The sequence below is a fragment of the Mixophyes fleayi genome, chromosome 4 (genome assembly GCF_038048845.1).
Source record: "Mixophyes fleayi isolate aMixFle1 chromosome 4, aMixFle1.hap1, whole genome shotgun sequence".
Classification (NCBI taxonomy): Eukaryota; Metazoa; Chordata; class Amphibia; order Anura; family Limnodynastidae; genus Mixophyes; species Mixophyes fleayi.
The window spans coordinates 328,040,528-328,065,743 of record NC_134405.1 but is presented as its reverse complement, the minus strand read 5'-3'; the positions used below and the strand labels follow the sequence as shown (position 1 = coordinate 328,065,743).

Sequence of the window (25,216 nt, the reverse complement as noted above, 5' to 3'; positions counted from 1 at the left end):
CTGATGGGGCAGGCGCTGCGGAAGTAGTGGCGCTATATAAATAAATGATGATGATGATTCACAGGGCCGTTACCTGCTTTGTATCTCTCCAGCCATCCGCTTTGGGAGGATGCCACGTTCCGAGAAAGCAAAACTGACGGCTGAAATTCTAACGTGTGAACAGGACGTGAGGGATTCTCAGATGACCGATCTTCTGTCCCTGGCCAAACTCATCTATGAGGCCTATCAGAAAAATTTTAATATGAACAAACTGAAAGCCAGAGCCATCCTCACTGGGAAGGGAAGTAATCCAGTAAGTGTCTCCCCCTGTGAACGGTGAAGTTTGCTGCTGTCAAGGTCACTCTGACCGTCTCTGAACTCACTCTTGTTTGCACACAGGTGTCTCTGTTCATCTCTAACGCAGCCTCCCCCCCCCCCATACTGATAGTAACGCTGCACTCCCCTCCCATACTGATAATAGCGCTGCACTCCCCTCCACCAGATACATAAACATTTAGTGAGATACAACATTTCTTGGTTCGGTTATCTGAGCATTTTGGCTTCCTGCCATTTAGAAATCTAAATAAATCTGCTCCATCTTTTATCCCTGTCTGTGCTGTGTGCATCGGTCTGTGATTGACTTATTAAACGCATAGTCTTCAAGCCCTACAACGTGTAAGACAGACACCTGTCACTTTTACCGCTCCTCACTGGACGCACAACGTTTGATATTGTATTTTATATTTAGAGAGCAGAGTGCAGGTTGCTGCTTCTGGAACTTCTCAAATGGAGACCGCTCTCTGCAGTGTTATTCATGAAGATTGCGGTGTGGAATTCTTCCCCCTTAACTGTCTACATATTTCATTTCTGTTTAGTTTGGTTCCTGAGACTAACAACCATACTTATGTTTCAATATCCCAACCGGATAACTCAAACTTAGGCTTAGTGGGCCCTAAGTTCTCTCGACTGCTTTACAACATGGGTGTAACTTAACTTAACGGCAATAACATTTAATTAGTACAAAAATCGAAAAAGTGAAATGTTTTCATTTTTATCCTTAATAGTTTGCTCTGATTGTGCAGAGATTAATACACAGTCTACAGGTTAGATCATCATTATCCTCATTTATTTCTATAGCGCCACCAATTCCGCAGCGCCTTACAGAGAACTCACTCACATCAGTCCCTGCCCCATTGGAGCTTACAATCTAAATCCCCTAATATACACACTCGCAGACCGAGAGAGACTAGGGGCAATTTAATGGCAGCCAATTAACCTACCAGTATGTTTTTAGTGTGTAGGAGGAAACCGGAGCACCCGGAGGAAACCCACGCAAACACAGGGAGAACATACAAACTCCACACAGATAAGGCCATGGTCGGGAACTGAACTCATGACTCCAGTGCTGTGAGACAGAAGTGCTAACCACTGAGCCACCGTGATAATTACATGGAACTTTGTGTTACTCAGTCATTTTTAGTAAGTGGGTTGGCCCATCTCTGCTCCGAGAGAGTTAAAGTAAAAAGTCCTAGTGTAGCAATTCTCTGCAGTATCTAGTTAATAAATACAGAGAGTCAATATACAAAGTACAAGTGCCTCAGAGTTTGTGTGTACTCGAGTATTTCAGCTTAACCCACCACTGCCCGAGAATGTACATAACTGGACTGAATTTATGATTTGTTCATTGTCCCAAAACGGTGAAATCCCCACCACCAATCCCAAATAAAAAACGGGGGCTAACAGCGTTTTTGCAGAAGGCTTAACATTCTCATAGACCTCAAGACCTGTTCATGGTCCTTAAAGTGCTCGTTATGACTTGTAGAGTCCCAGCGCTTGTCGTAGTGGTCGGTTTATCAATATCATTTTAGCAGAAGGACTGATATGATCATGAACTAAACGTGTTATGAAGCAGTGTTACACCTGTTGTTTGTTTTGCAGCCATTTGTTATACATGACATGGAAACGTTATGTATGGCGGAAAAAACACTGGTAGCCAAACTGGTGGCGAACGGTATACAGAACAAGGAGGCCGAGGTTCGCATCTTCCACTGCTGCCAGTGCACCTCGGTGGAAACCGTAACCGAACTGACGGAGTTTGCTAAATCCATACCGGGTTTCACCGAACTGGACCTCAATGATCAGGTGACTTTGTTAAAGTATGGCGTCTACGAAGCCATGTTCGCCATGCTGGCTTCAGTCATGAACAAGGATGGGATGCTGGTGGCTTATGGAAACGGCTTCATCACCCGGGAGTTCTTAAAGAGTCTGCGGAAGCCCATAGGGGACATGATGGAACCTAAATTTGAGTTTGCCATGAAGTTCAACGCTTTAGAACTGGACGATAGTGACATCTCTCTGTTTGTCGCTGCCCTAATTTGTTGCGGAGGTAAGATTTCATGCTTTCAGATGGCTAGATATTTTTGTTTTTGGCCTTTGAGGTTTTAATGGTATGTGAAGGTAAAACAGCGGTAACCAATCATATTCTAGCTATCGTTTATGTATTATGACACACCTCCACTTTTACTTTTTAGAAAGTTTGATAAATATACCCCAAACGGTCATTTACCAAAGTGCAAAAACACACCTCCTGCGGGGTAATTGTTGCTAACTTTGCATCTGTTGTCCCGACAGTCCCACAGATGGCTTTTATGGGGACGAGATGGACAATTAGACACATGTTTGTGTTATTAGAACCCCAAAACATATTTTGCAGTTTGTAAATGACAGTCACAATTCTTCATCAGCTGCTGTACTTTGCTAGGAATAATCCGATCACTAGGGCGTGGTCCTTCCACTTTAACAAGTTTAAACTCTTACCTGGACCAAATGAAGTCCAGATGAAGGAGAAAGGGCGCCCCCTGGAGTCTTATTCTGATATCAGAAGGGAAATTAAACAATTTAACTTGAGTCTCCATGTATATTGGTAGTCTTCTGTTGTTGTTTTTTTTGTTTGTTGTTATTCTCTCATCAGATCACTTCTGGGTGTAAATGTATCAAGCTGTGAGTTTCCGGCAGGTTTGAAAAGTGGAGATGTTGCCTATAGCAACCAATCAGATTCTAGCTGTCATTTTGAAGAATGTACTAAATAATTGATAAATGGAGCCCTATTAAAACTGGAAAATGAATATATATTGTACGGGTGTGAGAGAAAAGTTGCGACTACACAATGAAGTGGGAACCGTGCGTCTCCCCCAGTGGTTTTGATATTGGCGCCTGTATTTTTTGAATGCGACTGTTACAGAGCCTCGCATTGATTTGTTGGCCAAACTGGCAGGAGTGCAAAACCTTCTGAGAGGAGGAGCCTGGTAGATGGGGACGTTCCTTCCCGGGTGACGTCCCTTGTTATGCACCCACATGCAAAAATGAGCTTTGTGGAACGAGATTATTTAAATTAAACTCAAGGGGTGGAAATGGTGCATTTAGGGCAGTTTTCTCTGATTATTATGTATGTGGCCATTTGTATTCTGCACTCAGGAGATGCCAATAACCAGGAGTTAGTCCTATATTTGCGATACGATGCCATGTGCATCTTCCATGTACACTGTGGGCCTCAGCCAGAGTTTGGCTTCATTTTCCATCAGAAACGTTCGCTTAATAATTCTGCCACAAATAACGTGTGTATTTTGAGTCTCAGGGATCTCAAAACTGTCATGTCGGAGTGCACCTACGCGTGCGCTAGGGGGACATATAAACACGTGCACAGATCGTAAAGCTTACAGCTCACGTTTGTCAAATCTATAAATCAGTATGTCATCATTTAATTTTTTTATTTTTTTTACACAACTTGAAAGTCCATATCTTAGGCCATTTGGACCTTTCTGTGCTGCTAGCGTTAGGACTGTTGCTTGTGATACATATATTTCAAGTACGACATTCTTCATAAACATGCTACCAGTGACGTGTCTCATCTCCTAGCACTATTCCCCAGGGCAGTGGTCATCATCATCATCAGCTATTTATATAGCGCCACTGATTCCGCAGCGCTGTACAGAGACCTCACTCACATCAGTCCCTGCCCCATTGGAGCTTACAGTCTAAATTCCCTAACATACACAGACACAGACAGACTAGGGGTCAATTTGATAGCAGCCAATTAACCTACTAGTATGTTTTTGGAGTGTGGGAGGAAACCGGAGCACCCGGAGGAAACCCACGCAAACACAGGGAGAACATATAAAATCCTCACAGATAAGGCCATGGTTGGGAATTGAACTCATGACCCCAGTGCTGTGAGGCAGAAGTGCTAACCACTGAGCCACCGTGCTGATTCACCTCTCCCGTCAATATAACCACAACACTGCGGCATATTTATTGCTGAGTCTGTCCGTTTGCAGAGTCCATACTGACAATGCACCACCATTACATTTTTGGTTCCAAGACCATTCATACTATGGCTAGTGCCCCAATGCCTATTGCTTTGACTAATATAGTTTGGACTTTTGCTGTTTGCAAATCGCTGACTTCGAGTAATTAATTTCCTACAAGTTGGACTACTGGTACCTGCAGTCCACCAAGGTTAATAGGGTTAGTGTCCCATAATTGTTTTAAAATATGTGGTATCCAGAAAGTTGGCTTATATTAACCATGTGATGAAAACCATCCATTTACGGTGTGTTGTCCACAATAACACGATTCTGTTGTGTTCTAACAGACCGTCCCGGACTGGTGAATGTACTTAGCATCGAGAAAATGCAGGAGAACATTGTACACGTTCTAAAGCTTCACCTCCAGTCCAACCACCCGGATGACTGCTTCCTCTTCCCCAAGCTCTTACAGAAAATGGCCGACCTGCGGCAGCTGGTGACGGAACACGCGCTCCTTGTGCAGACGATTAAAAAGACTGAAACCGACGCATCGCTCCATCCGTTGCTACAAGAGATCTACAGGGACATGTACTGAAGAATTGCAGCTACTTTTTCAGGGTCTATTTTATTCATGTTTTTAGATGGGAATAAGGATATATATACTGTATATATTCCCCCACGACGTGTTTGTTTTAAAGCATCTGTGCCTTCTACTTTGCCAGTGAAAAAACACAAATATTTCCGTCTGTTTTAAGTTGTGTGTAACAAAGACTTTGTCCAGGAACCTTCCACACTACACACGTTCAACTGTCTTCCTTGCTGTATTTAAAAAGAAAAACGAAGAAAAATGTGTTCCTTTTACAAGAGCTAAAGAAACAAATTTTTCTCGGCTCTCAGAACCATTTCACAGATTTTCGAGATAGACTCGTTCAGGTATTTCTCAGGTTACCCTCTCAAGGAGAGCGATGAAGTCCTTGGAATCATAGTACAACTCCCACGACCTCTTGTTAAAGCTTCGTACGGGTGCCTATATCAAACTCCTGTGCCCTTTGTACAAGTTGGGAGAGGTACACATCTGTTGGATCATCGTAGCTTCCAACTATCACTCACATAACTATGGTAGCTCACTGCCGTCCTCGATTCGTGAAGGCACTTTTGACTATGCCGATCACATCTCGGAACAACTGACTTGAATAGCGAAGGTTACACTGAATTGGATTTGAATGAATGTCTCTACAACGAGGATGTTCCTATGTAGTAAACTTAAAAAAATACAACTTGGCACGTGGGTAATGATGACTGACTCGATCAGACCACAGAACCAAGGATTACACCCAACAAAAGGCTCGGACACTTGGTTAAAGCTCCACACAATATACCTCCCCCTCGATGGGAGCTAGGTTTGAAGTTAATTTGAGGCTTCCTAACACTAGTAAGAAATAGAAAACTATATTATATAAAGTTTTATGTTGCATAAATAGATTTAAAAAAATATATATTTGTAAGGTACTTTGATATATAAAATACAGAAAAACTATTTTGCAAAGCCTACAGGACACACAAATGAGCGATCCTTACTACCGGTTAGTGGACATTGTTGTATATATATATGAATCGGAATCATTTACCTAATCCGGTAGATAAAATTATTTGGAATTTTAATGGAAATATGGGGGGAGGGACAACAATCACAATTGTATGTTTTCAGTGTTGGGAAAAATCTAAATATTAGATCAGTTTAATTGGGGCTATTATAACATTGGGAGAGAATATTGTGGCATCTTAATAATTAACTATCTGACTTTGTTAAAGGGGTAATATTGATATTCAGGAAATAGTAGATACAATTTAATAATTGCAACTCATGTCCTGGTGAATTGAGAATATATTCATGAAACATGCACTGTTTGTGGTTTAGTTATTGCATTTATTTCACTCAGGGATATTTTATTTTTATTTTTTTCCTGTTTTTTTTTTTTTTATCAGTTCATTTAAAATAGTCATAAAACCTCCTTTGTTGGGGAGAAAACAAACAAACAAGTTTGACGTTAAACCGTTGCACGATCTAATTGTGCATTTCACATCGGAGTGTATTTTAACTTTTTTTGGGTTATAGCTGATATGTGAAAGGCAACGCTCATCTAGGCTTTCTCAGATTTCATTATACGATAGGAGCTTTCTAAAGAAAAAATAGAGGAGGACGAAGTCGGTCACATCCTCCTAGTGTTTAGCAACCAGCATCATCCTGTAAAACTAGCGAAAGGAGATTTAAACATCACACTCTATGTTGTAGGTGCAACTGCTTCTTAGTTGAAAATTATGTTTGTGGAAAATGCTGCTTTGATACCATGTATAGACCTACAGATGTAACTTCAAGGGGGAGAGACAGTTCAGTGCGAAATGTGTTGTGCCTCATTTATTCGCGTCTAATGCTGGCAGAGAGATCCTGAAATTAAGTGAAAATAGCGCTTTTTCTAGTCCCCGTCTCGCTCTCTTCCCCCTTTCTCTCTTCCCCTTTTCTCTCGCTCTCCTCCCCCTTTCTCTCGCTCTCCTCCCCCTTCTCTCGCTCTCCGCCCCCTTTCTCTCGCTCTCCTCCCCCTTTCTCTCGCTCTCTTCCCCCTTTCTCGCTCGTTCTCTTCCCTCTTTCTCGCTCGTTCTCTTCCCCCTTTCTCGCTCGTTCTCTTCCCCCTTTCTCGCTCGTTCTCTTCCCCCTTTCTCGCTCGTTCTCTTCCTCCTTTCTCTCTTCTCCTCTCTCGCTCTCTTCCCCCCTTTCTTCTCTTTCCCTCCTGCCTCTTCTCTCTTTCCCCCCTCTCGTCATCTCTTCCCCTCTCCCCCTCTTTCTCTCATATTTTAGCTAAACCAAGCCCTATTTCCAGTCGTGATGAGCATCACGAGTCACATAGCAGTACATCTCTGACAGCATTAGACGCAGAAATATGACGCGTGAGGCAATTGAATTGAATCTACCCCCCCCCCCCCCTCTCAGATGTACCAGAGGTTGTACAGAAGCTGCATCTTTATAGGGTCATGATACATTAGGGGGGAGTTCCAATTCCCCCTGAAGTAGCGCCACGATAACTCTCTTACCGTTATTACAGTAAAGATAACCCGGCTTTCTGTGAGCTGCGAGCAAAAAACAGTATTTAAGCACACTATTACCCTGTGATTTTAGGCACAGGGACTAGTGCTTTGGAAGGATGACTATACAAATCATATCATAGTTTTAAAGTTCCATATAAGTAAAGAAGGGCATTGCCACCAAATAATTACAAGGCAAAGTTTTTCTAATGAAATGACCGGCAAAGCTCTCAGGAATGCACTGCATTCAGGATTCAGTGTGGGATTTAGCTGAATAACTGAGGGTTGTCAACAACATTTGGCAAAAGTCCTGTTCCCTTGCCATCTTATTATGCAGGGGACAGAATTGTATGCTTTGAGGGTCCGAAACTTGATTATTTTGCAAAGTAGAGCTCAGTATGCTTCAGAAAGTTTTGTAAAATATTCAGTTGACTTAAAAGTTCAAAAAAGTATAAATTTGGTTATTTGTAAATTGTATATACCTCATGTTTTAGAAGAATTACTGTACACGTGATATGCAGTTTTACTGTATACTGTATATGCAATGCTTATTATATGGAGGCTGCTTATAGTAGTTGGAGGGGGGGATAATCCTAAAAATGACAGATGTCGATATTGTGGACTCAACCATTAGATCACTGCGACTTTATCAGATATTTCCATCTCAAAAACCTATATTGTTCTACTTCTTAGTGGTAAAGAGAAACCTTCCTAGACTGCCGTCAACTTTCCTATCTCTTTATTGAATTGCTACTTTTATGTACTATGTGGATTCTATGTTCTAATACACTCATTAGGGGCTGATGGTGATAAATGTATATTTTGAACAAATATAAGAGAGAAGGAAGTCGGCCTTTCCGTTACTGTCAGAGCCACAACCGTTTTCGAGATAATTGTTTTTAAAATTGGTTGGAACTATAAAATGTAAACCAGTTTGTTGTGAATTTGATTTGGTGGTGGGTGGAGGCACTTTGTCTTCCATTGAATTGTACTGTACATTTGAGAATAATTTAACGGTTCGAACCTGTATCATAAATTGTAGCCGTTTCAGTTTTCACACTGTTACGTCAAGAACTTCAAATCCTTACAATGCAGAGTTCCAGAGTCCTAAAAGAATTAGGAGCTATTTTGTTCTGAGAGAGGAATATTTCAAACTTAATATATTAAGCACACAACCTTTTGGGCAGATGTTATATTTTTTAGTTCAGATTTAGTTATAAAGTGTTGCTGAATTATTGTTGTTGCAAGCAAATGGTGTGATAGTTTGGGTGCATGAACACAAGTTCACTATTAATATCTCCTATTCCAAATACAAACTTCTATATTGCCATAATGGAGCCAGTGGCGTTTGCTACCTAAATAGACATGCCAATTTGGTCATTTGTCCCCAAACCGCCAACCATTCTGTGGCTCCATCCTGACTAATCAAAATTTGATCCAGTTGGATTGTAATTGCTCTCTAGTCAGTTTATCACCTTAAATGTCTGTTAGGTCCTTGGCTGACCCAAAAATTGAGGGGAATGGGCAGTGGCTAGATGTACAGTCTAATCTGGTGGCTGGGTCCATGAAAGCCTGAATTTAGGCAACATCACCATCTAAGTTTGTCCAAATTACTTCTAGTCCCAGCCGTTTGGGCAACATCCGCATTACACATATATGGCCAAGTTAAGAACAGGTACAAAGATTATGTCGCCACCTGTTTGCTTTGCGGTAAATTACATAGATCTAATCTATTATGTAGATATTCTTGGTTTTGTTGGGGTTTTTTGTTTTCAGCTTTTCTGTACTTTGAAATATCATGCCTAAAGTATTATAAATGTCATTAAAAAAGGACCCCCTTTTGCCCCTGTTGCTTCCCTCTTCATTTAGGAAGCGAAAAACTATCTTTGGATCTGCCGTGCACCTCTGTTTGCAGTGGTGTGCCCAAACGTCCATTGAGGACGCATGATCTCATGGAACAAGACATTTGTGGAGGAGTAAAGCTTGGCAGAGGAGAGGAGTTTAGCGGAGTGAGCGTCTTCCCTACAAAGTATTCAGTTGGGGCACTCGGGCACCTAGTTTTGCAGAGCTGAAAGAGATTTCATTCTGTGGAGCATGATTATGAAGATGAGACAAAGGGGTGCAGAGTGCTTATCCTATCGGGTGGATCTTCTGATGTCTCTTCACTCTCATGATCAATTGTAAACCCTCAATGAGCCTGAAACGAGCATTGAGTGAGCTTCGTAAATGTCCATCAGTGACTTTCAGAGGGGTTGCTGGTGGCCATTGCTACGTGTACGACATTTGTACTTTGTTTTCTCCAGTTTTCGATACTCTCTGCGTAAGTGATTTCTGGATAAATATCCCATATAAGAGAAATAATTGCACTCAACCACCTCGGGAGTAGTCTGTTAATTCTGTTTTAAAAATTATTATATATATATATATATATATATATATATATATATATATATATATATATATATATATATATATATATATATATAATCCAAAATGTACTAACACTAATTACAAGCTTCTTTTTAGAAAGTATCAGAAGAATAGTCTTCATTTCCCCTTTTTTTTAAGATAGAATGTTCTAAATCATTTTTAATTCTGAATCTGCTATTTGTCAACTAAAAATTTCTTTAGTAGCATAAATAGGTCTAAGATGTTTTTGTTTTTTTAATAGGGTTGATGACAATTCTTTACTTGCACATGAATTGTGTCTATTTACCTAATGCCAGTTTTATAGAATAGATTACGGTATATGTATGTGATTGTGTGTTACGTGTGTGTCTTTCCTGCAGGTGGAAGAGGGTCAGGGCATTAATTAGAACGCTTTAGTTTTGCAAATACCGGGCTTGAAAAGGACTGTGGTTTCCTCTCGTGTTGTTTATGGACTCTGATAACAATATGTAATAATGTTTTGAGACTGTGTGCTCTGACACTGGATGCATTTTGGAAGCGAAGTCCGTTTAGTAGATTAAGATTTTTCAATGCTCATTATTATCAACTTTTGTTAGTTACAAAAACTAGATGTAGTGTCCTAGACCTTAATCCATCCAAGACACAATACCTTCCCAGAAGTTTGTCGCCCCCTTAGAACAACTGTGCAAACTTTCACAAGGTAGAAATATTGTGGGGTAGGAAACATTAACAAACCAAATTGCCCAAACTTGACCTTTTAGCCAGTTGTTGTTTCACTGTATAGATACGATACCCTTTTATGTTTTTTTATTTCTGCTATGGACTGGTGATGTATACCTGTGATTTACTTGGGGATATCTTGTTTGGAGCATGTTTAAGTGACTATATAATGGGCAGCGGACCTGTTTTGCAGGTATACAAATGGCCGACTCCACAGAGAGCACCTGAAGCTTAGACACTGTGGTGGTGGGCACTTTGTGTTATAAGCCAACACTCATGAGCATTCACGTTATCAAATAACTACGAACCAGTGACATTCACTTGGGAACTTGGGTGGTCATTTAAGAAGCGCATAACGGTCGAAGAGCAACACAAAATCCTATTTAGTAATGTGCCTAGATTTCCTCCAAGCTGCTAGGTGTATAGAGCAAGGGGACATCGCTTGCAGAGGGACAGGCGTCTTTATCGGCTGGTGGGAAGAGTTAGGGGGAGTTCTTTAAAGAAGTACAGAGTGGGCACTTTATAGAAGTGCAAAAAAAACATACATTTGTGGAGTGAGATTATTAAACTGGGGATAAAGGGGGTTTATTTAGAGGGATTCCACTTCTATCCAATCTTGTGAGGCTAAGCTGAGCAGTATTTTAGCAGAAGAACAAAAAAAGTTAATTTTAATAAAGGGGGTTGAGTACTTGTTGGAATTTTGATGTGACGGTTACACTGTTGCACAGTCCCCATCTTTACATTCTTCTCCCTCTCCGCACACCTAGAGGCACCTCTAGTATGGCTGGTGTCTCCGGAGAGCGGAGGGTAGGCATACACCTAGATGTGCGCCGGGCAGACTACCTGTATAAATGGCCTCCACTGCATTCGATGAATGGTGGTTCAGCCCACAAAAATGAGTGTCTCCACTGTATCGTAGGCAATAGGTACACTTACATATTGTAATAATGAATATTAGCCATGGAAGTTTTGCACTGTGGGGCATATTCAATTCCGATCCGATCCCGCGGAAAATGCGCACTACTGCCGGTAATACGGTATCGCAATAATGTGGATTTTCGTACGCAGCCCTATGGGCTGCGAACGAAAATCCACGTTATTGCGGTACCACGGATTACGTTCGCGGCCGTTCCGGCGCGATCCCGCGAATCGGGATCGGAATTGAATATGCCCCTAAGAATTCAATATAGAATCCTGTGTTCCTGTATATAAAATATTTCACAACCCCGAACCGATGTCTCTTAAAGGTTAAAGAGTGAATGATGTCAATTCTTGATTTGCTTTCTAGGTGCTAGATCAATCTGTTCTGTATGATTTTCATGTAACTACGAGGTACTGTTTTGCCTTAACATTTTAAAATAAATTTATTTTGGCAACCTGTGTCTGCTCTGCCAAGTTATTTTATGGTATATTATTTTACTTTTAATAGGATTATGAAAACCATTAAGGCTTTTTTTTTTTTTTTTTTTATATAAAGTGAATTATTTATTTTTAGAGCATGCATAGAGAAAATACTTAACCACATTATTGTTTTGAAAGAATAGAATGTTACATTCATCAGAATCGGTCTCTATTCTTTTACACTTGAACAATGTGCTATCCTCTGCTAAACAGTTAAGGGGTACAATATAATTTCAAGATGGAGAATAGACTTCTGGGCAAATACATGTCCATAAGTGAGGCTGTATCTATAACAAATTACATGCTGCCCAGACCAAACCCTTCTTTACTTGTGAGTCCAAACCAGCGCAAGACGTAACTAATTCTTGTTCATTCATTGTCACTGAGTAATCTTAACGTACAACACATTTAAGAATTAGAGACTTAAAAGATAAATGTACCCAGTTTTTCTATAAATAATAGGATCAAGGCCTGGGAAAATAGCTTCCCATTTTTTTTTTGTTATTGTTACAACTCTGTCTGTTGTTTGTACCTAGCAGCAGTGCCTCATACCACCAGAGGTGCTGCTGTTCTGTTCCCGAACTCTTCTAATTGCCTGAAGGAGTTAATCTCCTTGCATTATGCCTGATTAGAACTGCACCTGTCGCACTGCTTTTAGTACCTGCCTCTAGCTGTGCTCTGTGCAGTTCATCCGTTTGTTCCTGGCTGCTGCTAACCTGCTCCTGTGCTATCTGGTATATACCTGCTGGACTGAACTTATGTGTATGACCCCTGCCTGTACCTTGGACCTTGCCTGCTTGCCTGAGACCCCGAATCATTTGCCTGTACCTTGGACCACGCTGTTTTGCCTGTTGCCCTGACCTTTTGGACAGACTTCTGGACCTCGTTAATTTGCTTAAGCTCTGACTGGCTATTTGGGTTTGTTTGTCTGATCACTGCTTTATCCCTGGACTCTGTCTGCTTTCCTGGACAGCCGTGTGCCTTCTGGACTGGGGTAAAACTTATAATGCCTGTTCCTGCCATTTTTACTATACAGTCACCTTAGGAACCTGTTCTTATCAGTGGATCTGAGTAATCTTTGTGTATTTACCTGAATAAAGACACTTTGCTTTACACTTCTGTTGCTCTTCTTGAATACACTGGGATTCATAACAGTTATCTATTTAATAAGACTTCACTAAGTAATGTTTTTTTTCCCCCCTCACTCTTCCATACTCACTGTGACAATTTGGCTACAATTATTTTATTTTTTTCACTTTGTTACAACAATGTTGTTACCTGCTGCTAAATGGATAAACCTTAGTATGATGTCACACGGGTGTTTTTTTTACTCCATGTCTAAAATGCAGCGTATAATCTCCAAATTGAAACGATTAATTTCTGTGCCTAAAACGAAGAGGACGCGATAGCTGCTCAAGCAGCATTTTGGACAAGTGTCCACGGCAATTAATAAATATTCTCTCCGACTGAAATACAATATATTTCAGCACACCAAGTCACACAATGGGGCGTATTCAATTGTTCCCCCGGCCGCCGGAAAAACGAGCGCTCTAAAACTATTACCGTTTATACGGTAATATTGCGCGCAAAAAACGTTAATACGGTAGTTTACTCGCTGAATTTGAGCTGCGAGATGAAATTCAGCGAGTAATTACCGTATAAACGGTAATGGTTTTAGAGCGCTCGTTTTTCCGGCGGCCGGAGGAACAATTGAATACGCCCCAATGTGTTTTAAGCACTCATAATAAACTGTAACTTTTAAAACCAATGCGCAATCTAATTTAAAATGAAAATGCAACGTATATATGTTACGTATTTGATGGACATTGTATTAATTGCCAAATTACTTTAAAAAAAAAAAGTACAAATATATCCATGAGATAACAAGGCCTAGACACCATAGACCATGTAGTAAGGGTGGTTACATCGCTCTGTCAACGGAGACATTGCCCAGGAATCCAAGTAGATTGATAGCAGAAATTTGTAAAATGATTTGAAACTATAAGATAAGAATGTATACAACTTACTGAATCATTAACGTATATCACATATTGCATGAAAAAAATGTCAAACATCTAAGCCTGCAGCCAATAATTTAGCATTGAGATGTGGAAGTGAAATTGTCCATACACCGCGTCGGTAACCTCGACATTCTACTCCTTGGCCGGGGTAGAATATTCCAGGATGTAGAGATGTCCATCACGGTTTAGGTCTTGAACTAGTGACTGGGTAGCTTACAGCCAAGAAATTAATTCTTAAATGTACACCACGGTGTTACTCTTAGGGTGTCCGTGTCAACCACTCCTTTTCCAGTCCTTCATTTACCCGTCTCACGTTGACTTGGCCTTCCTCTTATCCAAGTCTTGTTGGATCTCCTCGGGAAATGCGTCTTTGTTTTTTGTGACACAGGGCAGGCAAAATCGCTTGGAGTAGAAGAGGCTGCATTCCTAAAAAGGAACGGGACAGAGGAAGCTTTGAGGAAAGGTTTCCTGGGATCCCTGAGTGTACCAAAAGAAACATCTGTCTGTGAATGGCTTGTACAGTTTCCTTTAGTTTATGGACCATAATAAGTTGGTGCTAAAACCAGAAAGAAAACAAGCCCGCGCCCGGTATATCCCATATTATATATAGTACCAGCTGTTTGGCAATATAAATGCCGGTATAGGTATACAAAACAAAAAAAAGATAGTTGTCAGCGCTTATCCTTTACACTGCATATATGTGTGTGTCTAGCAAAATGAAAACATGAGGTATTAGTTCATATTTTGATCAAAACATTTAAGCCTGCATCCCACGTCAAGGGTAGCAGGTCCTACACTGACCTATATGCTTTAAACACCATTAAAATGCAGTTAAAATTAGATGCACTCACCTCCTAGGTATAGGGGTTTACATCTACCAAGGACTGGCTTGTGAGCCACACCCAAATGTGCCTTAAATAGGGTTGATGGACAGCTGCTATGACAATAAGGCAATATATTTTGAAACAAAACCTGTAAAGGATAAACGCTGACAACTGTCTTTTTGTTTTGGATACATAAGTTGGTACTAAACTTTAAACATGAAGAACAAGGACGACTGATCCTTCAACACCTTGTTGACCCTTTTGTTGGTCTTTCCGTAGAGAATAACTATGTACGATGTTAATGTTAACAATGTATCATCAAATTATATATAAAGGACATATAGTCCTTAATGTCCTAACTCCTTGCTACATGATAATGACATATTGACAATGTATAAACATTACAGAGATATACGACTGTGGATCATTTGTAAACTTTAGAAAAGCTTATGTTCTCTTGCTTTATATCTACAGTGCCCTATAACACAATATATGGAAGAAAAGCTAAAAGTGTAAATAAAATGGATTCTTTACCGTGTCAACACAGACCACCTTCTTACATACACTGCACTGGGAGCCGAGAATCAGGAATTTTTCTTTGTCGGGAGTGAAGGGATCCATCATTATATAGCATTCCTCCAAGAGACTATGAACAAGCATACAAAAGACATTAATACCCACATTCAAACTGATATGTCTCGAGTTCTGCTGGTATTTGAAAAAGGGCGTATGTGCATACAAGCCTTTTTACAAATACAAACCGTATTGTTTTAAACCCAAGTTGCGTTCAAATATCAATCGGCCCTTCGTGTTTTAGGTGCCACTTAACCGTTGTTATAAAGCTGAGAATACTACTAAACGGGAGCAGCTGGCTTCTGTGTCACGTAACCTCCTCTGCACAATGCAGGGAAGTCATAGCACAACCCGCTGGTCTCCCACCTTCCTCTTCAAGCTTCGGCAGCAAAGGTAAGACATATGGGGAGATCAGAGTGTCACATGGGGGCGTTTCGGACTACTTGTGGGAGCTGAGGGCATGTTGGGACAATTTATGGTAAGAGGGGGTCTGAGGATCTGGTGTGTGAGAGTGGCATGTGGTGAAACTTTTGAGGGGTATCTGGGGACATTTTGGGATGAATGAAGTTGGGATGCCAAGGTCGTTTTGGGGGCTACTTTTCAACTAAGCATAATGTACAGCCTTTTTTATGGTTGGAGGACCGCATAAGTGGCCACTGAAGCAATGATGGGAGTGGGGGTGTATACGGCGGTATACCATACCGACACTTCTCCTACCTTTTTTTTTTTTTAACTGTCCAAGCAATTTTAAAATAGTACAAAAAAAAACCACAAGTAGTTTAATTGGCAAGGGTGAGCCATGAAAGGTTTTTCCACCTTCAAATGAGTAATTTGTTTGTTCTTCAACTTTTAATAAATACATTGCTTTTTCTTTGTAGCTTCCGTTGGTGGTTTAAAAACAAACATTTTTTCAAGCAGTTTCATTGGGATACTGTAGGTGTGTATTTGTCGAATGATATAAATATATATAGATAAAAAGCACAGGTGAGCGCTAGAAAGAAGAAGCTGTGCATATTAACATTATTTCAGCTGCACCAGTTTGACAGAAACCTCTGTGCTGTTGAGGTGCCAGCTCCTTCTATTAGTAAGCTCTTAGTCTGTGGCTTCCTACTTCTCTCCATTCCCCTTCTAACATCATGACTCTGCCCCTGTCACATGCAGCCCTGACCTCACACACCTTAAAGATCGAAGTATCTTTAAAAACTTGCGGCAGAAGACAGAAAACCCTTTTACCATATGAATAATTAAGTTTATTTCCCTTTCAATGTAATATGAAAAGATGAGCTACATCATGTAGATAAAAGGTGCTCAAGAGCTTAATATAAAAAATTCCCTCAGGTCATTCTATGATTACCACCTCCTCTGTCCAATGTTCGAGCATTGAGTTTCACCCCTTCCTCCCCGTTTAGCCAATCTTACTTACATAACAGATTTCATATTTGGTGGCTTCTGGCCAAAGTAAGTATACGGGACAGATAATTTGCATAGCTGACATTCAAATATTCCTTTCGGATGATGGGATTCATCAAGTTCCATCTGAAAACTGATATGCAATACATTAATCATCACTGCAACAGGCCACATAGAGAGTATAGTGTGTGAGAATATTGTTGGACCTGCAAACACTCATAATACACACAGTTTGTTTAAAAAGCTTAAAACCGATATCTCCACTGTTACCTTCACTTGGGTCCTATACCAGGAGCACTGTCAGCATGCAGAGCAGAGCACTGTGTCTCGTCGGGAGATTTAAACTTATGCCTCTGTGGGTATATGCTGTGTAAGTCAGCTGATTGGACAGGGGCTGCGGCCAATCCAATTAGCTGTCACATACAATACGCACCCCTGTTCCAGTTTAGTCCGTTGTCTCTGCCAGCGCTCTCCTCTGCATACTGTTAAGCACAGAGATGAGATGAATCAGGTAATTGGTGGGGTTGTTGGATGGCCTAAATAGCAGGGATTCACGTCAATTTTAAGCATTTACAATGATTTCTTGACTATATAAACAGTAATAAACCATTTTAATGTAAGGAAACTCACCTGTTCCACACTCCGGTGTTCCGTCGTGTCGCCCGCGCGGCACTTCCTGGTGCACGGCAGGGAATTTGAAACCTCCTCTTCCTCCTGCATATAAGAAACGCTCTGACGCTAGCTCAGTGTCAGAGCAACAGGTAATCTACCTACCTGACTCCTGTGCCTTCTTGTTGCATTATCCTTGTAGTCCCTCACTGCCTTGCTGTATAACCTTTTGTGTACCAGACTCGGCTCGCCTCCTGACTACTCCTTTGGATTTTTTCCCTGTGCAAGTTTGTCATCTGAACCTGTGTACCAGACCTCAGCTTCCAGTTAACTACGCACTTGGAATCTCCTGATTCGTGTACCTGCCTAGCCAGTCCAGTCTCATCTTTTCTCCAGGACTTTTCTCAGGTACTTTTGTTATATTGGTCTCCGGTACCGCTTTACCTATCTGTCTCTCACGTTAAAAGACCGAACCAGGGGCCGCAACCTGCAGTCTCCCGGCAGCTAAACCCATCCCGCCTTGCGGTGGTTCTTGGCAAAAATAAGGCAATTTCTGAGGAGCCTCTCAACACGCTTGGATACCTTACAAAACACTCTTGCTGCTCAGGTTAACCCTCCACCTCTTGCCTCAGCAAAAAGTGTTGTGGTTACTCCTTCTATCACTTCCCATTTCTGGATTCCCAATCCGTCAAAGTTTGACGGTGATCCCAAGTCCTGCCCGAGGCTATACAATTTGAACTACAGTATGCAAATTTTCCTACTGAGAAGACAAAAGTAGCCTTTATCATTTCTATTTTGTCTGGACAAGCTCTGGCATGGACTTCCCTGCTCTGGGAGCTCAATGATCCTGTTGGAAAATTACAGCATATTCCTGTAGACATTCAAGAAAATTTTTGATGAACCTGGCAGAATATCCAGTGCAACTTTTGGGTGTAAATGTATCAAGCTGAGAGTTTTCCGGCGGGTTTGAAAAACCAATCAGATTCTAGCTATAATTTATTTAGTACATTCTACAAAATGATAGCTAGAATCTGATTGGTTGCTATAGGCAACATCTCCACTTTTCAAACCCGCAGCTTGATACATTTATTCCCTGGTCTCCTTTGTCTCTGGGTCAATACTCCATCCAGTTTCATACCTTGACCTCTGAGCTGCGATGGAACAATGAAGCTCTTATTGCCTCCTTCTGGTAGGGGTTATCCGATCGAATACAAGAATAACAAGCTGGTCAAGAACTACCTGCCACACTTGATGTCCTGGTCACCCTTTACAACCAAATTGACATGCGTTTCAGGTAGAGGAATCAAGAGAGGGAAATCTCCCGGCGCTCTATTCCACGCTTGGCACCTAGGTTCCAAATTCCTGTGACCCCTGTAGAAGAGCCTATGCAATTGGGACGTGCACGACTCTCACCCGAGGAGAGAGATGTTTCTAAAATAATCGATGCCTTTATTGTGGTGAGTCCGGACATCTCCTGAGCAATTGTCCTAAGTGCCTGTGAAATGGGAAAGCCTAACTGGCTCCGGAGAGGCTAGGTTAGATATAACTGGGACTTCTCCATGTGATTCAAGTTTTTGTATTGAAGTTCATCTTCCTTATTCTGATCACCAGGTCTCTCTGTCAGTGCTTGTTGATTCTGGTGCAGCTGGGAATTTTATCTCTGCCATTACGACAGCTAAGCTATGAGTATCCACAGTTCTCCTCCTTCAACCCATTGCTATCACAGCCATAGACGGTAGCAGGATTGTGGGGAGTTCGGTTAAGTATCGTACGGTGCTGTCACTCACCGGACTGTGAGTGCTACTTCTCGTGTATTTAGGAACCGTGGCCGTCCACCATCCTGAGGGTCTGCGCATGTGCAGCCCTTTCAATCCTTCAGTACATGTTCCTTTTAGTTAATTGGCTGATCAGGCAACACTCCCTATTTAAAGCACCTGTGTTCTATACCTCGTGGCCTGATCTTGGAGTCTCATTCCCCATGAGCATCTGAAGGTGTTCCTGTGTTTCCTCGTGTATTCAGCTCCTGCTGATTCCTGTTGTTCGTTTGTGGTTTCCAGACCACTTCAACTTTCCTGTGTTTCATCCGTACTGCACCAGCTGATTCCTATCCGCTGCCTCTGGGCTTCTACGGTTTCCAGTCCACTTCAACTCTCCTGTGTTTCATCGTGACTACACCAGCTGATTCCTATCCGCTGCCTCCGTGTATCTACAGTATCCTGCTTATCTCAACTCTCCCGTGTTTCATCGTGACTACACCAGCTGATTCCTATCCGCTGCCTCCGTGTATCTACAGTATCCTGCTTATCTCAACTCTCGCGTGTTTCATCGTGACTGCACCAGCTGATTCCTATCCGCTGCCTCCGTGTATCTACAATATCCTGCTCACCTCCACTCTCCCGTGTTTCATCGTGACTGCACCAGCTGATTCCTATCCGCTGCCTCCGTGTATCTGCAGTGTCCTGCTCATCGCAACCCTCCAGTACTCCTCGTATCTGCAGCCAGCCGATCCGCTGTTCCGTGCTTCTACAGTGTTCCCGCTTGTGTCAACTCGCCTGTCTGCATCGGATCAACGCTTCGCTGCTTTCATCTCGGCTAGACCGCCTCTACTCTCCTGTGCTCTCCGGGTGTCCAGTTCTATATACTACTGCTTCCTGAGTATTGTTTATATCCTTGCTGGTCTACCTACTGTGCGCTGCACCTACTTGGTTACCGCTTCCACCCTCCTGGGACTTCGTATCCTGCCGGCCTCCAGCCGTTCAGGTATCCCTGCACTCCTTTCTGACAGCCTGCTCTCCTGAACCACGGTATGCATACTTCTCATTGACTGTGCTGGTGTATTGCATATCTAGCTGGACTGAGTTGTTCACCTCTGGAGTTTCCTATCCACTGAGACTATTGCCATCATTTGACTGTGTTATCTTTTAGCCTGGATAGTTCTTGTGACTTTGTATATTTGTGCAGTGCTGCTCAGTTATTACTTTTATGTGCATATCATCGTGGGATCAAGTTCAGTGTGCCCGTGTATATTCTGCATTGCATTTATCTCCCCGTGCTCCTCCTCACATATATATCTCAGTGGTACAACTTGCTAGAGGCAGACCACTGACTTCCCGGATACCTTCACCTGGATTCCATTCCCTCACCTAGACAGCGGTACAACTTGCTATATGCAGACCGCTGACTCTCATCACCTCCTCGTTACTTCTGGACATTCCTCCTCACTATAGCAGTGGTACAACTTGCTACCCGCAGACCACTGACTACCCTCACGTTTCCTTGTCCATCCAGTTCCTCGTGTACAGTTATCTATATATTACCAGTGCTGCTAGTCATAGACTTTCCACGAGCATTCTCTTACCATCTGCTGTCTCCTGTTCCGTGATCACCCTGCTACCAGAGTACCATATTACCACCTATACTGCTCTGGTAAGTCCATCATCCGGTGATACCTGGGTAAAGACTCCTAGTGCCCGTGACAGGTGCCCTCATCTCTTCGGATTGGAATTCTACACACAGAGACTATCTCCTTTTTGGTTATCCCTCAGGCCATTAATCCACTAATATTAGGTTTTACCGGGCTAAAAATTCACTCTCCGGTATTGGATTGGTAAAAGACTCAAGTGTTATCCTGGGGTTCTTCCTACAAAGGGTGGTAATTCCTAATAAAGACTCCTTATCTCCCATCTCTCCTTCCCTGGATATTCCGGTGCACTACGCCTCTTTCTCAGATGTCTTTTGTGAACAAGAGGCCTCCAAGTTACCTCCACATCGGCCTAAGGATTGTGCAATAGAATTACTATCTGACAAGTCTTCTCCTCGTGGACGCGTCTATCCCCTCTCCTTACCCAAATCACAGGCCATGTCTATCTATATTGAGGACAACTTAAAGCGAGGATTCATAAGGAAATGCACTTTTCCTGCAGGGGAAGCATTCTTTTTAGTTAACAAAAAAGATGGAGGGCTCCGTCCTTGCATTGATTATAGGGGTCTTAATTCCATCAACGTCAAAAATAGATACCCTTTGCCTCTAATATCTGAACTTTTTAATCGAAATTAAGGGAGCATCTGTCTTCACTAAATTGGACATTCAGGGTGCTTACAATTTAATTCGGATCAAAAAGGGGGATAAGTGGAAGACAGCAGTCAACACTCACGACGACCACTTCAAATATCTTGTGATGCCTTTTGGTCTGTGCAATGCACCTGCAGTGTTCCAACATTTTATGAATGAGATCTTTCGTGTCAAAGTCGTATAATTGGATGAACGAAAGTATATTGGTTAACATTGTTTTGTTGTGGGATTGCACTCAGTGGCATACTGCGATCGCACGGTAAAATATACACGCACACGCATTACAACTTTTAGTTATTTATATAATTGATATTCATATTGGTTCCGTTATACAGTGATTTATGAGCAGATAGTATCTAGTTTATTATTAGTTTATATATTATGAATATACCTTAGTGTTATTTAAGGTTCAGGTTATAGGAAAGGTGTCATGTCTGGTATCATATTAATCCCCTATTCATCAGCAGTTATCCGGTTCATTCGCCGAAGAGATCGCACATTGCATACTCTAGTTAGTGATGTCAGGGTATAAATACTTTAAAGTTATACTGACTGTAATGTGTACATAGACTAGCTTAAACTGGTTTCTGGGCGGGAGAATCATCTGGAATGTTGACCCTCAGCCTTAGAGGGGGTTGTTTGAACTAGCCTATGACCTGTTTACATTGGACCCACCTGAAGTCTGGACCTATAGAAGCAAGCCACGTCATCTCCATTGTTCTCACTGTAACACTGAGTGTATATAATATAGCTGTGCTCCTACTGGTTTTCAGTCATTCTCTGACCACAGTATTCTAGAGTGAACTACTGGTACCCGTGGGAGCACAGCGAGCGCAATACGAGCGTGGTATGTATGTATCTTTTGGTATTGGCTGTACTGTATTATATTATAATCATGTATTGAACTGTTAAACTTTGCATCTGCTAAAATAAATTACTTTGTGCGTTGGAAACACACTACAATCGCTTGGGCAATGCTTATTTTGAAAACGATAGAATTACTTTAATATTCGGAACATTCTTTAGTGCTTTGTGGTAATATATATGGACGATATCCTCATCTTCTCTGATTTAAAGTCTCATCGTGAACATGTATCTACCGTTCTAAAGCGACTCCTGCAAAACCAATTATTTTGCAATATAGAAAAATATGTCTTTGAATGTGAACACCTACCATTTCTAGGTTATATAGTTTCAGGTTCCAGGTTTCCAATGGATACAGAGAAACTCAAGGCTATAGTGGCTTGGCCTCAAGCAGTCAGTCTTAAAGCAACCTCAGCTGTTTTTAGGATTCGCAAACTTTTACCGACAATTTATTCAAGGATATTCTTCTCTTGTGGCGCCAATAACCACTTAACGGTCTGCTAATTCCAAAGTTTGGTCGCCCAAGGCAGTTAAGGCTTTCGTACAACTTAAAAAATAGTACATGAGTCAGAGGAGATGCTTCCTATCAGGTAGAGACCTGATGATCTGACACCCATTAAACGGAGGAGGGCCCTTATAAATGGAACTGGCTGAAGATGAACCAATCACTGCGGATCAGAGGTTTTAAAGGTTACCGGGGTAGCGCATGCGCAGACCACTTGACAAGATGGCTTCCGATGATAAAGGAATGCCAGACTGACCAGCAGATAGCGGTAACCAAGGGAAACCAATGAACAGCACGGAACTAAACTGGTGAGATGCGTGAGGGCGTTCTTTTCCAGTAACCATTTATACTTACCATAAAAACCGTTTATGTTTACAATCCGCTACTTGTTTGAACCTTCGACAAGTGAGATGGTCCCTGTTCTTCTCTTATTTTTAATATCTGTATCACCTTCAGATCAGGATCTAAGAATAAATAAGCTGATACTCTCTCGTTCATTCGATTCTGCGGATCTAGATGGAAAAACCTATTCTAGATCCCGAATGTATTGTGGCAACTACACCCACGGCTATAGTGATACCTAAAGGGAAAACTTTCATATCTCCTCATCTTCGTTGTTAACTTCTTAAATGGGCTCACGCTTCTCATTTTGCAGGCCATGCTGGTGCCTTTTTGAAGTCTGTGCTCAGAATAAAGTCCCTAGACGAAACCCGTATGGGTTCCTACAGTCTCTTCCTGTTCCATTGGTAAGTGGCTCCATGGACGGTCTGGATTTTATCACAGACCTTCCGCTATCCAAAGGCTACTCAGTGGTCTGGGTAATCATAGATCGCTTCTCTCATGCAGCTCACTTCTTTCACGATTCAGGAGTATTTCTTACTGGTTTTGGCACTACTCACCAAAGAGGCGCGGAGTCTAACGTGTTCCAGGTCTTCACCAGGAACCCCCGCTATGGTCTTAGCTGCGGGAACACGCAGGTCGCGGTCCTCAGAGGGAGCAACCAGCGAAGCAAGGATGGAAGCGGTGTCAGGCAGGCCGGGTCAGAACCGAGAGATCAGTAGATGCCACAGGGGAAATCCAATGTCTGTAGTCAGGAGCTAGCCGGGTCAGGTATTAAAAACGCAGAAGAATGGTCACACTAGCCGAGGTTAATTCACAGGGAGCACAGAATAGGAATGGTCAGGAACAAGCCGGGTAATACACTGGAGTCACAGATATGTAGCAACAGGAACGCTGGAGCAAGGATATGACCTAATACTCTGGCACTCATCATGTGCCAGAGTCTGCTTTATATAGGGGGACCCAGGGGGCAGGACTACCTACGGCGGTGGTGACGCTGAATACCACCGCCAGATACTGAGGCTGCCGGGACCCGGAAGTGACCCTAGGCCGTCTATTGGCGGAAGAGAGCGCCCGTCCCTGTGCGGAGAAAGAGACACAGGGACGGCGCGTGACAACTTCGTACCCTTAAACGGCTTACCATCTGCCCCTTCCCTGGCTTGACTCTTCATAAAAGAGATCTTTCGATTACATGGATGCCTAGATGAAGTCATCTCTGACCACGGTACTCAGTTTGTGGTTAAATTATGGACGTTCAATTTTCCATATCTGTGGAATCAAGTTAAAGTTGTCCTCCACCTACCACCCTCAGACCAACGGTCTTACAGAAAGAACCAAACTGGAATTGGAGAAATTTCTAAGATGTTACATTTCACTATCCCATGATAATTGGGTCAACTTATTACCTTGGGCTGAATTCGCACATATCAATTTATCTCAAGAATCCACTTCTGTCTCGCCTTTTTATGCACTCGTCCGAAACGTCCACCATTCTGGAACCTTCTTTCTTCTGGCGTTCCAGCAGTTGATTCTCTGTTTCAAAATTTCTCCTCCCAATGGTTTCACATCAAATAAAATTTAACTCAAGCCTCTTTCCAGTAAGAAGTCCTTTGACAAGAGAAGACAACCTACACCTCTACTTAACCCGGGAGATAAAGTTTGGCTCTCCACCCGGAACCTCCGACTTCAAGTTCCTTCTAGGAAATTTTCAACCATGTTTATTGGCCCATTCAAAATCTTGGATTTCATTAATCCTGTAGCCTTTAGATTGGACCTTCCTCCCACCTTAAAAACCTATGGATATTAAAAAGTTCTCTTCCTTTAGGAAAGATACTCCTGCTGTTTCTGTACAGAACCAGGAATTTGGTGTTAATGAGATCCTCAATTCTCGTATCTCTAGAGGAACCCTTCAGTTCTTAGTTGATTGGAAGGGCTACGGTCCAGAAGAATGCTCTTGGATTCCGGCCCGAGATATTCATGCACCTAACCTCCTTAAACGTTTACATAAGAAATTTCCTGACAAACCTTTTAGGGTGGCCAGAGTTCACTCCTAAAGGAGGGCGTACTGTATGTAAACTTACCTGCTTCACGCTCTGGTGTTACATCCT

The 25,216-nt window shown here is 42.1% G+C and overlaps 2 protein-coding genes across 7 annotated transcripts in view; one reads left to right on the top strand and one right to left on the bottom strand.

Moving 5' to 3' along the window:
• Nucleotides 1-8,996, top strand: part of PPARA (peroxisome proliferator activated receptor alpha) — a 37,583-nt gene extending 28,587 nt beyond the window's left edge. For all 5 annotated transcript variants that reach the window (XM_075210336.1, XM_075210338.1, XM_075210339.1 and 2 more), the window contains 3 exons: nucleotides 93-292; nucleotides 1,918-2,365; nucleotides 4,631-8,996. In XM_075210336.1, the coding sequence (XP_075066437.1) occupies nucleotides 93-292; nucleotides 1,918-2,365; nucleotides 4,631-4,878 (896 nt within the window). In that variant the 3' untranslated portion in view covers nucleotides 4,879-8,996. The remainder of the gene's footprint in view (nucleotides 1-92; nucleotides 293-1,917; nucleotides 2,366-4,630) is intronic.
• A 4,701-nt stretch (nucleotides 8,997-13,697) lies between these two features.
• CDPF1 (cysteine rich DPF motif domain containing 1) lies at nucleotides 13,698-24,877 on the bottom strand. Of its 2 annotated transcripts, XM_075210334.1 has the most exons (5): nucleotides 24,515-24,877; nucleotides 16,733-16,852; nucleotides 15,271-15,382; nucleotides 14,764-14,884; nucleotides 13,698-14,338 (listed from the first exon to the last, which is right to left on the bottom strand). In XM_075210334.1, the coding sequence occupies exons 1-5, from the start codon at nucleotides 24,532-24,534 to the stop codon at nucleotides 14,244-14,246; spliced, it is 468 nt and encodes a 155-aa protein (XP_075066435.1). In that variant the 5' UTR covers nucleotides 24,535-24,877; the 3' UTR covers nucleotides 13,698-14,243. The 2 variants fall into 2 exon arrangements, with proteins under 2 accessions (XP_075066435.1, XP_075066436.1); XM_075210335.1 differs by lacking the exon at nucleotides 14,764-14,884 and having other exon boundaries at nucleotides 24,515-24,588.
• Between the last annotated feature and the right edge of the window lie 339 nt (nucleotides 24,878-25,216).